This window comes from Fusarium poae, chromosome 2 (genome assembly GCF_019609905.1).
Source record: "Fusarium poae strain DAOMC 252244 chromosome 2, whole genome shotgun sequence".
Classification (NCBI taxonomy): domain Eukaryota; kingdom Fungi; phylum Ascomycota; class Sordariomycetes; order Hypocreales; family Nectriaceae; genus Fusarium; species Fusarium poae.
This window is the reverse complement of record NC_058400.1, coordinates 4227935-4242022: the sequence shown is the minus strand read 5'-3', so window position 1 is coordinate 4242022 and position 14088 is coordinate 4227935. Positions and strand designations below refer to the sequence as shown.

Genomic DNA, 14088 nt, shown 5'->3' with positions numbered 1-14088 from the left:
CGTCGCGAAAAAATGCCACGCGACTTTGGACTGGACTTGTCTGAGGTAGAACTTGACCATCTGAAGCAAGATGTAAGTCGTCGGAATTTTGATACATTTTTTTCTCTGACCTTCGATGATTAGGTGAGCCAGAAATCTTGGTATAGCTCGAAGCATGACGGGAAATATTCTCCGATTGGCGGTGACGACGATAACATTGTCACGCCTTCAATACCAGACCACGCGACAAAAGGCCCAACCCAAAGCACAGAGTCTCTTATAAAAGATTCATCAAACACCAAAAAACAATCTTACTGGAAAAGCTTCAAGGGCCCCGAGAGCCCCAAAAAGGTTTGCGAAAATGGTATTTGGGCTGTCATTCGCCATCTCGCCTTATTCCATATTCCACCCATCGGCATCACCTTGGCTCTTCTTGGACTCTATGTCCACAAGATACGGTGGGGTGATTTGACTGAAGAGCAATTGAACTTCTTGCAATTTGCAGCCAAGGCTCATGAGATATTGATCTTGGTGTCTTTGACTGATATCTTGTTGCAACGAATTTGCTACAGTCTCCTTTGCGAGGATGAGGGCGTTCCACTGGGTCTTCTATCATCACCATTTCAACTTGGATCACCGCTCCAGTATTTCTTCAGCTGGGAGTTGTGGGCTTGCCTTGTACAACCAGGCGTCAAGCCTAAGAAGACGCCATCTTGGACCACCGGTATCGTCATCATCGTTACAGTTTTGCTTTCCATTGCGGCTGCTCCACTATCAGCCATTGTCATGATCCCTCGAGAAGGGTGGTGGCAAGTATTTTATACACCCGATGATGATCTTAAACACAATTCCTATTTTAAATCCGACATCTACCCGAACGATCTAGGCAAGACAAAAACCGATCGGTATCTCATACAACCGGAATCTAACTCCAGTCTCTACCTCCCTGAGTCATCTCTTCCACCCATACTCTCAGACATACCTTCAGCCAACAGGGAGATTAATCTTCCGCGACTATCCAACATCACATATACAAACTACGAAAGCTTATTTGCCTCGAATCGAGTTATTTCATTAACCCAAGCTGTACCTGGTGCTGAGCTCGACCTTGCGGTTGCCACAACGCCAATGGACACTCTGTCTGTAAAGGCTCGAAGCGTCTGGGACACTCGTGATGAGGAGCCAAAGGATCTTCTCATCAAGTCTTACTGGAGGACTCTAAAATCACCTTCTCCAAGAAAGTGGAAGCAGCCTCTTGTGGCTGTGGAATGCGCATGGAACCAGACAAGTGGCTCCGAGTCATATTTCAGCTTTCCGTCGGCTATGTCCACGGACGAGGTAACCATGACTTTTGAGGACGATCCCCAATTCAAGGATTTGGTTACCAGGGCCCGAAAAATGCCGAAGAACAAGTTTCCTGATGTCAGACATCGGGCATGGGCGCCGTCCGACAAAGCCAACAAATTGGTCAGTGCTAATTTTCTACTCTTGGCAGAAGTACCAGAGTATTTCGACAACGGCACTTTCAAAACATATGAGTACTCGGATCGTACTGAAACGAGCCTGGGAATTTATTTCTGTCGTGTCTATGCTCGGTGGGCAGAAGTAGATTTCTGGGTTGAACGTGGGAAATCTGACCTTGTACAGAGTCAGTTCGACCACTCCTTGTTCGACATTTACAATCTACTCGGCAATTCTGCAACCGAATACGAGCCCATCAAGATGCATACAGAGTGGCTGGACGCAGTTGGTCGTCGAAGAAACGAGACTGGTCAGGTCGTTGCCGAACAGGGTTCGATTTGGGATAATGCCATTGATATCACCAACGATATTCGGAGTCGCATCTCCTACGCAACCGCCGAAGAGTCTAAGACATTTCTTCAATTAGCATTAGGTGTGCATCTGGCTGATATCCTGTCACGGATGGGCCCGGACTTTTATGATCGAAAGGGACTCCGCCCTCCAGATGGTGATGACGGAAATCCTCCTGGACCGAGTGATTATATCGTCGAACAAAACCTCTTCTTGGGCGGTTACGGCTACAGTATTGAGAGTAGTAACACTATCCCTCTAGCACTTGGGATTCTACTATTACATGTGGCCATTGTTCTTGTCCATGCTTTCATTATTATATTCTTCCGACATCGGTGGCTGAGTTCTTGCTGGGCGAGTTTTGGGCAGGTTCTTGTGCTGGCTTTACGCTCTGAGAAGCATGATCTGGGAAATGTTGGTGGTGGAGTCGATAGCTCACAAACATGGAGCACTTCTGCGACAGTAAGAGTAGTTGGAGACGGTGGAAGATTGGAGATGGTGCTCAACAATGCAGGAAATAGCGACGGGCTAATACAGGGGGGAGGATATAAGGAAGAAGGTGGTAGCACCGGGTACACCCGCGTCGATCCAGGCGTTAGATACCGCTAGGTAACAAGGGTCATCCTGTTTTTGCGAAATAGAATCTACATAGGTACGTATCTCGGCAACACGACATTGTTTAATAGGGCAGTTATACTAAATTAATTACACAAATAAATACAAAGTCTATAGGTTGCTACTGCATTAAACACAAATCATACCTGGGAGAGCACCAAACTCCTTGATCCTTGAGTCCATGATAGCCCTTTTGAACTCTCTCCGTGGAAACCCAGGCCCCATCGCCAAACACACACTAATGCTGCATAGGTTCTCTAGCAGAGAATTTAGGCTTACCCTCATCTTGATACACTTTCCCTTTTGTTCGAGGATATCAGGTGGGAAGAAGTTGACAAAGCTCCAGCTGTCTGGTTGTAACGGTCTCTGTTCATCGTCACCCATAGCTCCGCCCAGATCCAACTCAAGGGTATCTTGAGCTACAACTCGGGCATCCAATCTGCCCAACTGTTGTTCGATACCAGCAGCGCTAAGAAACTGCAATGCTGTTCTGTCTGTAGTCTTGCAAGTGCTAGTGAGATCATCTCCTGCAAAGTCTTGCCCGCGGTATCGCCCTCCCCATGGCAAGAGCGAAGCCAGCTTTATATCTTGCGATCCAATACCCATGATCCACCTGAGTTTTCTTATCATCGCCTCTCGCTCGTCCTGTCGTAGTGTTGTGCCGAATACTCGGGTCTCGTCTGGGAGAGCAAACGGTGAGCCTTGGGACTTTTTAAGAAGGAGGAGACCCACGTTAAAACACGAGTGAGTAAGTCTATACGTAAACGATGTAGGCGAAAGAGGCTTGGAATTGTTCCATGGGACAGGACCGAGCGATGGTAGCAGCGTTGATGGTGGTAGATACGGAAGTTCCGACAGTGTAGGGTCTTGGAAATTCGTATATGCAATTGTTGAATCACCCATGGTGCGGGGATATCGTGACGAAGGGTGTGTCATCAACGTGGTGTTCTGTTGATCAATGTTCATCATATCGGTCTGCATAGGACTCGAATGAAAGGCTAGGTCAGAGAACCCCGAGTCTTGTGTCGCAGAGAAACCATCTCTACTATTGGGTGAAGCTGATTCAGCCATGTTACCCTCTTCAGGATCTCCTGCTTCTTGGGCTAGTGCAAGTACGTGGGTGATGACCTCTTGAGCATTGGCGGCCAATAATGGATATTGCTTCAAAACGTCCTCGTGCAACATCTTGTCGGTGAAGGATACTATCACAGTGCTCATTTTCTCTATGATACCTTCTAGGTGCTTCAGCCGCTGCGTGCGAGCCGCTTCAGCAACTTGTCTTCGCTTTCGGAACTGCTGTTGGGCCTCTCTGTTTCGCTCGCGCCGACTCTGTGTCACTCGTTAGTTCAAGTGGTTTCCCCATTGACGTAAGATGTCCGATCACACTTACTTTGCTGGCTTCGGAGCTCATTACTCCTAGAAAGTTTGGGCTCTTACCCTGAGGCATAGTGGAAGATATCGTACTATTGAGAGGACTTGTTTACGTAAAAGAACAGTGGTTGAACCAAATATTAGTGCAAGATTCCGAGAATTCGATCAAAACAATTGAATGAGGGCCAGGATTTAACTGAATATGGGTCTTTGCCGCGACATAAGAATGTTTCCACGGAGCAAAACAGCGGAGAAGAAACCCGACAATGGGTGGCGGAGTAAGCAGACACATCAGACTAGCCCTTACGATGAAAATGATACCCCTGTAAGTTTAGTAGAAGATACACTTGGTCTGACAGGCAGAGGCATCAGCAGAGACAACAGTGTTTGTTTAGCTGACACCCAGTGCAAATCACAATCTCATACCCGACGCTCCTAAACTGGTTACAAGTGATGAACTAGGTTGAATCCTTTCAAAATAATAAACGACAAACTACAATTATTCCGCGAGTAAAACTGCGGTCGCCGTTTGTAACCCAAACGAGTATGTCACGATCGGAAAGCCCCACGATCTGCCTCAGACCTCGGCTGTTACTCGTTCGGGAGAAATTGGAATTTGCCAAGTATTTGTGAATGATTTTTCTTGGCAAGGCGGCTTACTTTGCATTGAGGTACCTACGGGTAGCAGAAAAGTTGGCCTCCTCGGGCTTAGGGTAGATAAACAAACAGCCTAAGAGCTATAGTCTAAAGAGCATAAGCTGACCTGCTAATTTCGTCCCTTATGCTTCTAGCGGCCAATTTTTCTGACACCCTGGGACCTGGCTACAGAGAAGACCCATCAGCCGCGATACGCGAATAGCGAGGCACGAATCGCGAAGCAACAAGGCGGGCTTTTAAACATGAGAAAGAAAACAAACAAGTAGTAGATTTAGAGATCTAGTCGATGTAGAAAAGATAGACTATCAAACCAAAGGCTACCAGGTCAATGATTTACTACCCACTATAAGCACTCTCCCAGTTGAACTCCTGTTCCTTGTAATCATCAAACTTGAACAATGACTCTCTGCCCAAACTGCCTTGAAGCTGGTTGACTCCAATGAACAGTGTGATCTTCAGGTCTGTCAACCTTTCCCTGGCAATGACCCTACCAGCCTCATTAATGGCAGTCCATTTAAGATTCTCCTGGAAATAGCTCATGGCCTTTGCTGATGTCTCACGGTGCTCGATGGGCACAGCACGCGTGAGCGGGATTTGGGCACGAGACAAGACATTGGCACGCTTCTGTTCATAGCAGTTCTTGCATGTAACAGTGTCCTCTTTAAGGGTAGTGCTGAATGTGAAGATACTGCCGACAAGACTCTTCTGCTGGTTGTATGGCGTTTCGCGGTCAACCTCGCCAAGGAAGAAGAGCAAGGTGTATGATTTGCCGTCCAAGCAATACCTAGTTGGAGAAGAAAACCGGAATGTTAGATTTTGAAAAATAATGATCATTTTGAGAAGTGTTCACAACATACCGGTTATAGACGATATTGATGAGAGGGTCCTTTGACTCTTCGCGATGTTGGAAGGCCGGAGCTGGGGGCCCGTACAGATTGTTGATGTAAATGTGACTCTTGGCCGGGATCATGTCTCCAAACTCATCAGTGATCTGGTCCATGTAATCATAGGTATAGTTTAGCGCATCAACATGGCGAACCTTGTTGGAATTGAAGAAGTCATCGGGTTCAGTTGAAGCATGGAAGGGAACAAGGTCTTTCTGAGGGCTGTCGGAAACTACCTGCCCCGGTTTCTGGTGGAACCAGTTACCTGGATTGGAGCATTGCCACAAATGAAGGAGTCTGTCAATGTTACAATGATGCAGCCAGAAAATGGGGTCGAATGCGGCCACTGGTACAGAGCCCATATGGCCCATACCAGCACGATCTGTACCGCCACCAATGAAGTCCTACCAATAGATCAGTCACATTGTTCAAACACCTCAAATTTGGATGACACAACAAGTTAAAACACAAAAGAAACTTACGTGGACACTGTTGTGAATCTACTCGAGGTTGAGGTATCCTTTAGCAGTGTCTCCCGGTGCTTTCTCCAGCTTTTCCTCGTCATGCTTGGTAGAAGCAAAATGCACGTATTTGGTGGTATAATCATGCGTAAGCAGTCGAAACACGGCGTCCTTGAGCGTTAGGTTGTTCAAGTCTTCGTGAACACCCTGCAGGGACAAGTCCACTTGCTCGTTGTTGGATACTCCCTCAACCCACTTTCGTTCTTTGTCACGGAGTGTGATGCCATGACGGCTGGTACCGATACACAGTTCCCACTGATCGTTCGTTAGCATGATTGTGAGAAGTCTGCAGGCCTTTCGGCTAGTTGATACTTACTGGGGTGTCTTCTTTGTTGTCGATGCGATAGTCGCCATATGTATCGTCGCCCATGGGCTTGTGACCAGGCATCTGGAATCGATACATGGGATTCTCCACGCTTTCATACTGAGGTTCGCCTTCGCCGTCCCAAGAGCTGATAATGGAAATCTTTTCATTCCGGGCCAGGTCGGGAAGACTTGGTTTCAGAGCCCAGTCCCAGTAGGGCAAGCGCCAGCGCTTTGCCGCAGAAACCCATTCCTTGTTTCCATTGCCACGGTTCACAGCTTCTTCCATCATGAGGTCACTGACTCGTCGCTAAATACAGCATCAGTTTCGTAGTCTTGGATGTGTGAATGGGGTTGTAGATACCTCAAATAGCATCATGTACGCGCGGTGCCAAGTGGGAAACAAGTAATTATTATGCTGGCAGTAAAAGCCTCCCTTGTTTCCCAGCTTCTGGGCTTTAATATCCGCGGCATTGAGTGGTATCGGCGCCTCACCCATGTTCCACGAAACATTGTAGGGATAGCCGTGAATGCCAGCGATGCGGTAGAACGAAAGTTGGTTGTCAGGGGGAAGAGTCTGGAAGGCCGTCACGGCTCGAATGAACAAGGATAGCTCAAGTGCTATCTTGTTGTTGGTCTTTGCCTCTTCGTACCAGGCTTCAATGTTTCGACGCGGGGGAATCGCATCATTGGTATTGATGGAAATCGGGGTGATAGGGAAATGGTCTGAAATCTCGTATTAAAACACGTGTTCAAGATGAAGTTGACGTATTGATGTTGTGCCTACCATTGTCATCTTTAATGTCAATAACGAGGTGTCCATTCCTCGCAGAGATCTTCCAACCGGCGAAACGAGCGCAAAGCCGGACTGCAATCACATTTCCAGCCTGTGTTATCATGTCAGTCAGAGCCTGAGGAGGCGTTAGAGAACATGTACTTACCTCGAGCGACTTCAGAAAGTGACGGCTTGTATCAAACGTGTCACCCTGCATCCACTCGTAATCCTTGGAGCCGACTTTGTTGGTATGGCTTGTGACAACAAGCTCCTTGCCATTGCGGTCCTTCTTAGGAGACGTTGCGTCTTTGCTGTCGAGGATGACTAGCTCGAGCCAGGTCCAGTTGCCCTGCTCCAAAGCAGAGACGAATCCTTGATCGTGTGACTCTGCAAATAGTTTAATCGCACGAATCATGCGAAGCGTCAGGGTGCTCAATGGCTAAGGAGATCAGTTACATCAATGTCTAATACATGCGCGAGCGGATAAACTGACTGGCGATTTGAACCAAATCTTAGTCTGCACAGTCGCGCTGGATGCGTCAACGGAAGCTTCATCCTCACTCTTGACGGCATAGCGAGTGTGAACAGCGGCAGGCTGTTGCAGCTGGGGAAGATTCTCAACTGCAGGCTGAGTGAGATGATTGAGGCGGTCAAAGGAATCCATCTGGTCTATCTTCCACAGTTGTTGATAGAATTTTGAATGTTACTTGGAGATTGTAATTTCTTAGAGAATTGCAACGATAAGCTGAGTATTCTAGTAACATTTCAAGTAGGGGCCAGGCCGGCTTTATATACAAGAGTCTTCGTCTGTTGAAACCCTGGAAGTAAGGCATGGCAATATTTTCGAAAGTCAGCATACAAAGGTACATTTGCATACTCAACAGCTCATCTCTACCCATCATAGTATTTACACCTCAACAAGCGTAAACTGTGTACAGAATAAAACTACGGCAATGTTGTTACCAATAGGTTTGCAAAGGTTATGTAGATCCTGACGTCTTGCTGCATATCAGCTACGTGATAGCATGTGGAGCTATCAATATAATTCAATAGTTCAGTCTCTAGCTCAACCCGTTCGGGTCTTTGTAGTTCATCTCAGCTGATCTAGAAGGGTTCATATGGGCCAAATTGCTGTTTCCTAAAAATGCTATATGACAACTCACAGGATTACCGTATAATATTCAAATTATTACGCAACAATCGGTCACAGACCTGCTTGCATGTCTATATATCAGATATATACTTGCTACCTGCAGATCTGCAACCCTAAAAAGCGGCGGAGAACTTGCAGCTTGTTACTTAGGCCTCTCTATAGCAGACATCAGCTAGCCACTTGAGATTTATCAGCTCATCATTTGCAGATCTGAATCAAACTCAGTCAGCCACTTTCGGTTCGACAGTCCTGCCGATGGGTTGCTTCTTACAGCTTTTCAGCTACCTGACTACCTGCCGCTCTGCATCATTCGAGATCCCATCAAAAATGAAAGTTGAATCACAGCTGGCTGTATGCAGCCACCATCACAATTGAACCTGTCAGCCCCTCCGTAGACCCCACTCACATTCTTACATGAAGTCGCCGGTCGTCTGCATTGCAATAACAATGACAATTACTCCTCCATCACATCTTGAATCCTTGGCATATCCACAGCATTCTTTGCATAACTATCTAGTAATGGCTGCGTAGCTGCCTCTGGAGTCCATCATCCATATCTTGGGACTTGGCCAGGAATAGTTTGATCGCTTGATCTTTGGTGGCAACTACAGATATGCAGGTATTTCCATTTTCGTCTTAACTAAATGTACCAGGCGACCAATGACTTTATTTCAATGAACGATAGAGCATTTTCTCTTCTCATGGGAGAGTCAATCCCCTACTCAAGAACTATTGCGGGACAGTTACGGCCCCTCCTCCAAACAAGCTATTCTAGTACCTCCATCTGACAACCCTTCCAGACCCAAGTAAATTCAGTGTTATCACACCGCGTATAAAGTATCTAAAGTTGACACATACATTTTCTCAACCTCTTTTCGGCGCACATTTCCCTTAGTGATAGTCCGAGGCAGGGATCCTTGGGGAACAACGATGATGTACCTTGTGTCACCCACCCTTTCATGCTCATATCGCCTCTTGTGAAATGGCTCGATCCTCTTCAATATTTCCCTCTTCAGCTTCTCCACTGAGTCCGAGTCATCAACTTCCCTAGGGTTCATGATTGAATTGCTCTTCGGCTCGACCATGATAGTCGGGCAGGGTCGTCCCACACCTACCACGACAACAGCATTGACCAAATCGTCGCCACAAGTCTCCATGACATTGAACTCGATAGAGGCGGTGTCACATCGGAGGGCCGACTTCATTTTGATCCAGTTGTCGTTCCGACCTTTACACAAGTACTTACCAGGTGAAGGCTCGATAAACAAGTCTCCCGAGTAGAATTTGCCATCGGTAGCGCAAAGACTAGGAACCGGACAATCTGGTGACTCGGGAAGACACACTAGCTCCAGTAGTGGCTCACCTGACTCCAGACTGTCTCCTATGGGAATAAACTCATATTTACTACCGGACAATAGCAGTAGGTAGTCGGTATTCTCCCGAGCGTCAGATTGCATAGGCATACCAAGCTCCGTAGATCCAAGGATATTAGGCATGTGAAGGCCCTGGCTTCGTCCCCAGGCTACGTCTGCGGGGTCTGGATCCAACCCTCCAGAACCCACGCAATCTGCCTTCTTCAGTGATGCAAGGAGGGATGGGTCTTTTCGAGCCTGCCGGATGATAGCGGACATGAAGGGTGGGAAAAGACATAGGTTAGATAAACCGTGCTCATCGAGGAAATACTTGATCTCGGAGATGGGCTGGGGAAATACACTTGGTAAGATGACACAAGAGCCTTCTCTCACCGCGAACCACAAGATGAAAGATGCGGCCATATGGCAGAAGCTCCCGCTAGTGACGTATTAGCTGCATTCATATACAAAGGTATCCGGGACTAGAACTTACATTTGCAAGCTAATCATACGTTCTCTGGACATGTTGCATCTGGCTTCCCAGGTTCCAGACTTTCGAATGATGTGGTCTACCCATTTTGCCGTGTCTGGCACAAGCTTTGGGATACCTGAGGTCGATCCAGAAGTATGATAGATAAACAGTACGTCGTCAGGCTTGGCAGGTTGCCAAGGAGCCCCAGGGGACAACTCTTCTAGGCTCCCTTCCAGACAGTCATCACCTCGAGGGAAGATTGGCAAGGGTGCATTCTGAAGCATCAATTCAAAGTCTGGTTCATAGACCAAAGCCACTGCCTGGCCAGTTTCCAGTAGCTCATAGACGACAGTCGGGTCAGTCATCCGGAGGGAAATCAACTGAGGGATGTAGCCTGCCCAGCTCAGGCCCCAGATGTGGACTGCATCAGAGTAAGAATAGCCTTTGAGCCTGATGATTGTTAGTTGTAGGAAGAATACATTGATGTGACAGGCTTACCAGACACCAACAACCGCCCTGTCCTTGGCTCCTACTTGAGAAATCCGATTCTTCCAATATCTTGCAGATAACTCAACATCCTTTCTGAACTGAGTGAAAGTGACGTCCTTGAAGACTAATCCTTCAGGTGATTGGTTTGGTATCTTCAGCACAGCGCGATTGGGGTACTTCTCTGCGCTTGCTTGAAGAGCTGATGATGGAGTTTCGAAGTTGCTCATTGTTTACCGATTACTAGTTTGAAATTATCCAGATCTGAAAGATTAGACAGGCTGGGAAAGACAGTCTTAAGGAGTTTTCATTCATTCTTCTGAGGTAAGCCTCGATGATCCTGCCGGATATTCGGCATCTTGTAAAATCTAGTTAATTTCGCCCTTGTTTAAGTGGCAACCCATTAGGCAATAAGATTCACTAGGACATAAAATGGAAATTGTGTAAGCAATGATCAACGGTGCACATGAAATACTATGCTTCGTTACTAGGCTGAGAATTTGAAGGAAGGACTAGAACACGAAGCGTATAGGCATCTTGTAGGTAGCAGAAAAAATAACCTCCTAAGTCTTAGGTTACAAAAATGAATAGTCTAAGAGCTGTAGTCTAAAGAGCATAAAGTGGCCTACTAATTTTGTCGCTTAGGCTTACGGCGGCCGATTTTTCTGATACCCTGAGGGCAGCATTGACTAGGTGTTCCAGGTGGCTGGATCTTCTAAGCACTTATCTAGACTAAACGAGCGTATTCATTCGATTGTCGTTTAGTCGAGCAGATACGGTTTAGCCTATTTTGATCTGTTTACGTATGGAACACGTAACGTATCAGATCAGTCGACGCGACAGAAACGATTACGCCGACTTTCTTCCTTCCTCTTCAGGCTTTTTGTAACTGAACCTGGACCTTTTGTATTTATTCATATACAATGTACGATCCTTCTATCATCAATAACCAGTTGTGAATCTGTAATGATTAGTAACTAAAACTCGTCGTCGCTAGACGCGTTTGATGACGAATAGCAGGGATGCTCACGTGGTGCCTGTTTTGCCATAACTCTCGCCCTCCCTAAATTAAGCCACCTCATCTCATCTCATCTCATCTCCTCTTGTTCCCTACCATCATCATCATCAAACCTATTAAATAAAATGAGCGAAAAGAACTCCCTCGCAGATAATTGGGCCCAGCCGCGTTCCAAATCACGCATCAGCAAATGGAAGGTGTTTGGCGCAGGCGCACTCACTGTAGCTGCTTTGTATTGGCTCACCCCTAGCATGCCAGTGCACTGCCCACATAGTCATCATCCCCACAGTCAGCATTATGTGGGTGAGAACATAGAATGGAAGCCGTGCGGAGAGATCAGCAACCGTCCCCTCGAGTGCAGCAGCATTGACGTGCCGATTGATCAATTCAATCCCGATGCTAGCAACAAGACTTTTAACGTAGCAATTGCACGATTGCGCGGGAAGGACGGAAGTCCCAATCTGCTGCTTAACCCTGGCGGACCCGGTGGCAGTGGTTTTGAGTTCCTCCACAGAAGGGGAGAGCAGCTCAGCACTATTGTTGGTGACGGGCTTCATCTTCTCACTTTTGATCCCCGTGGTATTAACTCGTCAACTCCGCTCGCGTCATGCTATCCTACCAAGGAGGCGCGTCAACAACTGGGGTCCGTTCATGATCTCGACATGTCAAAGGATGGCCCCGAGGTATTCGCATGGACGCACAACTATGTCAGGGCCTGTGAGGATACCATGGGCGAGCATGGAAAGTACATCAATACCCCTCAAACCGCTGCCGACATGAACAGCATCCTCGACGCAGTTGGACAAAAGGATATGTACTACTGGGGCTTCAGCTACGGAACTCTCCTGGGTCAAACCTACGCCACTTTGTTCCCTGAGCGATCATACAGAGTCATTATCGACGGAGTTGTCAATCAATTTCTCTGGTATCAGGCACGTCTCGACGGGGAAGACCTTGTCGATACCGAGAATGTTTTCGATGGTCTACTCAAGGAATGCTTCAAATCTGGGGATGCTTGCCCATTGTCTTCGATGGCAGACTCTTGGCAAGGTCTCAAGAAGAAGTTTGTCTCTTTCGTTGGCGATCTTAAAGAGCAGCCGATGAACGTATATGTCAACAATAGCGTGTACGGCCTGCTGGACTACCAAAAGATCTGGTATGGAGCGCTCTTCCCAGTGTTGTACAAACCCGAGAGATGGTACATGTTTGCCGAGAAGATGGAACAGCTTCTGCGTGGTAACGCGACGCCAGCTCTGATGGAATATGGACTTGACGATGAAGGCAATAGCGACGCGCTCTACACTGTTTCGCTGAATGATGGACTGGCAGGTCCTGAGCACTGGCCACAGGATCTGGACTCCCTTCTGGACATTGTCACGCCTACTTTTAACCGCAGTGTTTTTGCCCCAGATGACCTGGTTTACCTTTTTGCTAAACAGCAGTGGCGTATCCCAAAGACGCACAACTACGTCCCACGTAACGGTGTAGAGACGGCTCATCCTCTCCTCATATTGACAACATCCTACGACCCTGTGTGTCCCCTCGTCTCAGCTCGAAGCGCCCTTGCGGCGTTCGAAGACTCGCGCCTTGTAGAGGTCAAGGGCTACGGACACTGCTCTGTTGCAGCCCCATCACTTTGCCTCGCCAAGCATGTTCGAGGATTCCTCTATAATGGAACTTTGCCTACTGCCAACGAGACGCAGTGTGAGGTTGATGGACCGTACTTTAAGCCCAATGGGTCAGGCACTGTGCAGATTTTTGAGAATACTGAAGATCAGGCGATCCATCTCGCGCAGGTTGAGTTGGCACGAGACGGTAATTGGCCTCAACCTGCTCGGTTTTAATCGACTGTATTTGTCATATAATTCTGTTTGTTTGACGTACTGTATCTGTTGGTCTTTGTTGGTCTGTGCGTAGGTAGACAAACGCTTCAGGGTAAACTGATCAAATTTTCTGCCATCACGTTCGCTGTATACGCAAGGCCTTTGACAAACATTAAATATATCAATTAGTAATAGAACTAAACTTCTGACTGATGGTCTCTTTAGTAGCGATGCGTGAGTCCCTCACTTGTGTATATAAAATCAGAATGATGATTTGCGCACAGAATCAGCCTCTTATCTAACCGTAGAATTGCCTCACCACTCATCTTGACATACAGCTCCATTTCCACGAAACACAAAAAAAAACACAAGTGCAAAACGCCGTGAGAGAACATAACACCGTTTTACTCGTGAAAAAAAAAAGGGTAGAAAGCCGAAAGGCATCAGATTACAGCTATCTTTTCCAATGATGAGCATAACCGACTATCTGTAGCCTTGTTTTTCTAACCTTTCTATCAAACAGCATAGGTCGCGTGGCCCAATGGCAAGGCGTCTGACTACGAATCAGAAGATTCTGGGTTCGATCCCCAGCGTGATCATTTTTTGCTCCTCTGTTAGCAGGATGCATTCCTTTTTTCCTCTTTTTCATAGGTTTTTTTTTAACTAATTGCTGAGCCATCACCCCTGTACATTATCACAGAAAAGAGGAACGGAGACAGAAATCCACTATTAGAGCCTTAGGTATAGAGGTAGCCTTTAAAAGTTCTTACTTGCTAAGAGCGATTAGTAATAATCCCTATAGCCTAACCAGGGTTAGTATACTATATTTATAGGAGGATATTCTGCAAAGGATTTTATCTATATTCT

The 14088-nt window shown here is 46.9% G+C and overlaps 5 protein-coding genes and 1 non-coding gene across 6 annotated transcripts; 3 read left to right on the top strand and 3 right to left on the bottom strand.

Annotated features, from left to right (window-relative positions):
• Window positions 1–12: 12 nt before the first annotated feature.
• On the top strand, window positions 13–2400 carry FPOAC1_005289 (uncharacterized protein; the record flags this gene model as incomplete). The annotated part of the gene is made up of 2 exons (XM_044849818.1): window positions 13–72; window positions 124–2400. 2 exons carry the CDS (start codon window positions 13–15, stop codon window positions 2398–2400), a joined length of 2337 nt encoding a protein of 778 aa, XP_044708528.1.
• Window positions 2401–2546: 146 nt separating this feature from the next.
• FPOAC1_005288 (uncharacterized protein) lies at window positions 2547–3853 on the bottom strand (the record flags this gene model as incomplete). Its single annotated transcript, XM_044849817.1, has 3 exons — window positions 2547–2552; window positions 2686–3735; window positions 3797–3853. The coding sequence occupies 3 exons, from the start codon at window positions 3851–3853 to the stop codon at window positions 2547–2549; spliced, it is 1113 nt and encodes a 370-aa protein (XP_044708527.1).
• A 917-nt stretch (window positions 3854–4770) lies between these two features.
• On the bottom strand, window positions 4771–7581 carry FPOAC1_005287 (uncharacterized protein; the record flags this gene model as incomplete). Its single annotated transcript, XM_044849816.1, has 9 exons — window positions 4771–5218; window positions 5292–5533; window positions 5584–5722; window positions 5823–6094; window positions 6156–6452; window positions 6507–6868; window positions 6930–7029; window positions 7084–7356; window positions 7411–7581. 9 exons carry the CDS (start codon window positions 7579–7581, stop codon window positions 4771–4773), a joined length of 2304 nt encoding a protein of 767 aa, XP_044708526.1.
• A 1310-nt stretch (window positions 7582–8891) lies between these two features.
• On the bottom strand, window positions 8892–10610 carry FPOAC1_005286 (uncharacterized protein; the record flags this gene model as incomplete). The annotated part of the gene is made up of 3 exons (XM_044849815.1): window positions 8892–9861; window positions 9916–10344; window positions 10393–10610. 3 exons carry the CDS (start codon window positions 10608–10610, stop codon window positions 8892–8894), a joined length of 1617 nt encoding a protein of 538 aa, XP_044708525.1.
• Window positions 10611–11523: 913 nt separating this feature from the next.
• On the top strand, window positions 11524–13242 carry FPOAC1_005285 (uncharacterized protein; the record flags this gene model as incomplete). Its single annotated transcript, XM_044849814.1, has 1 exon — window positions 11524–13242. One exon carries the CDS (start codon window positions 11524–11526, stop codon window positions 13240–13242), a length of 1719 nt encoding a protein of 572 aa, XP_044708524.1.
• Window positions 13243–13748: 506 nt separating this feature from the next.
• Window positions 13749–13820, top strand: FPOAC1_005284. The gene has a single exon. It is a non-coding gene; the product is annotated as a tRNA-Arg (tRNA).
• Window positions 13821–14088: the final 268 nt, after the last annotated feature.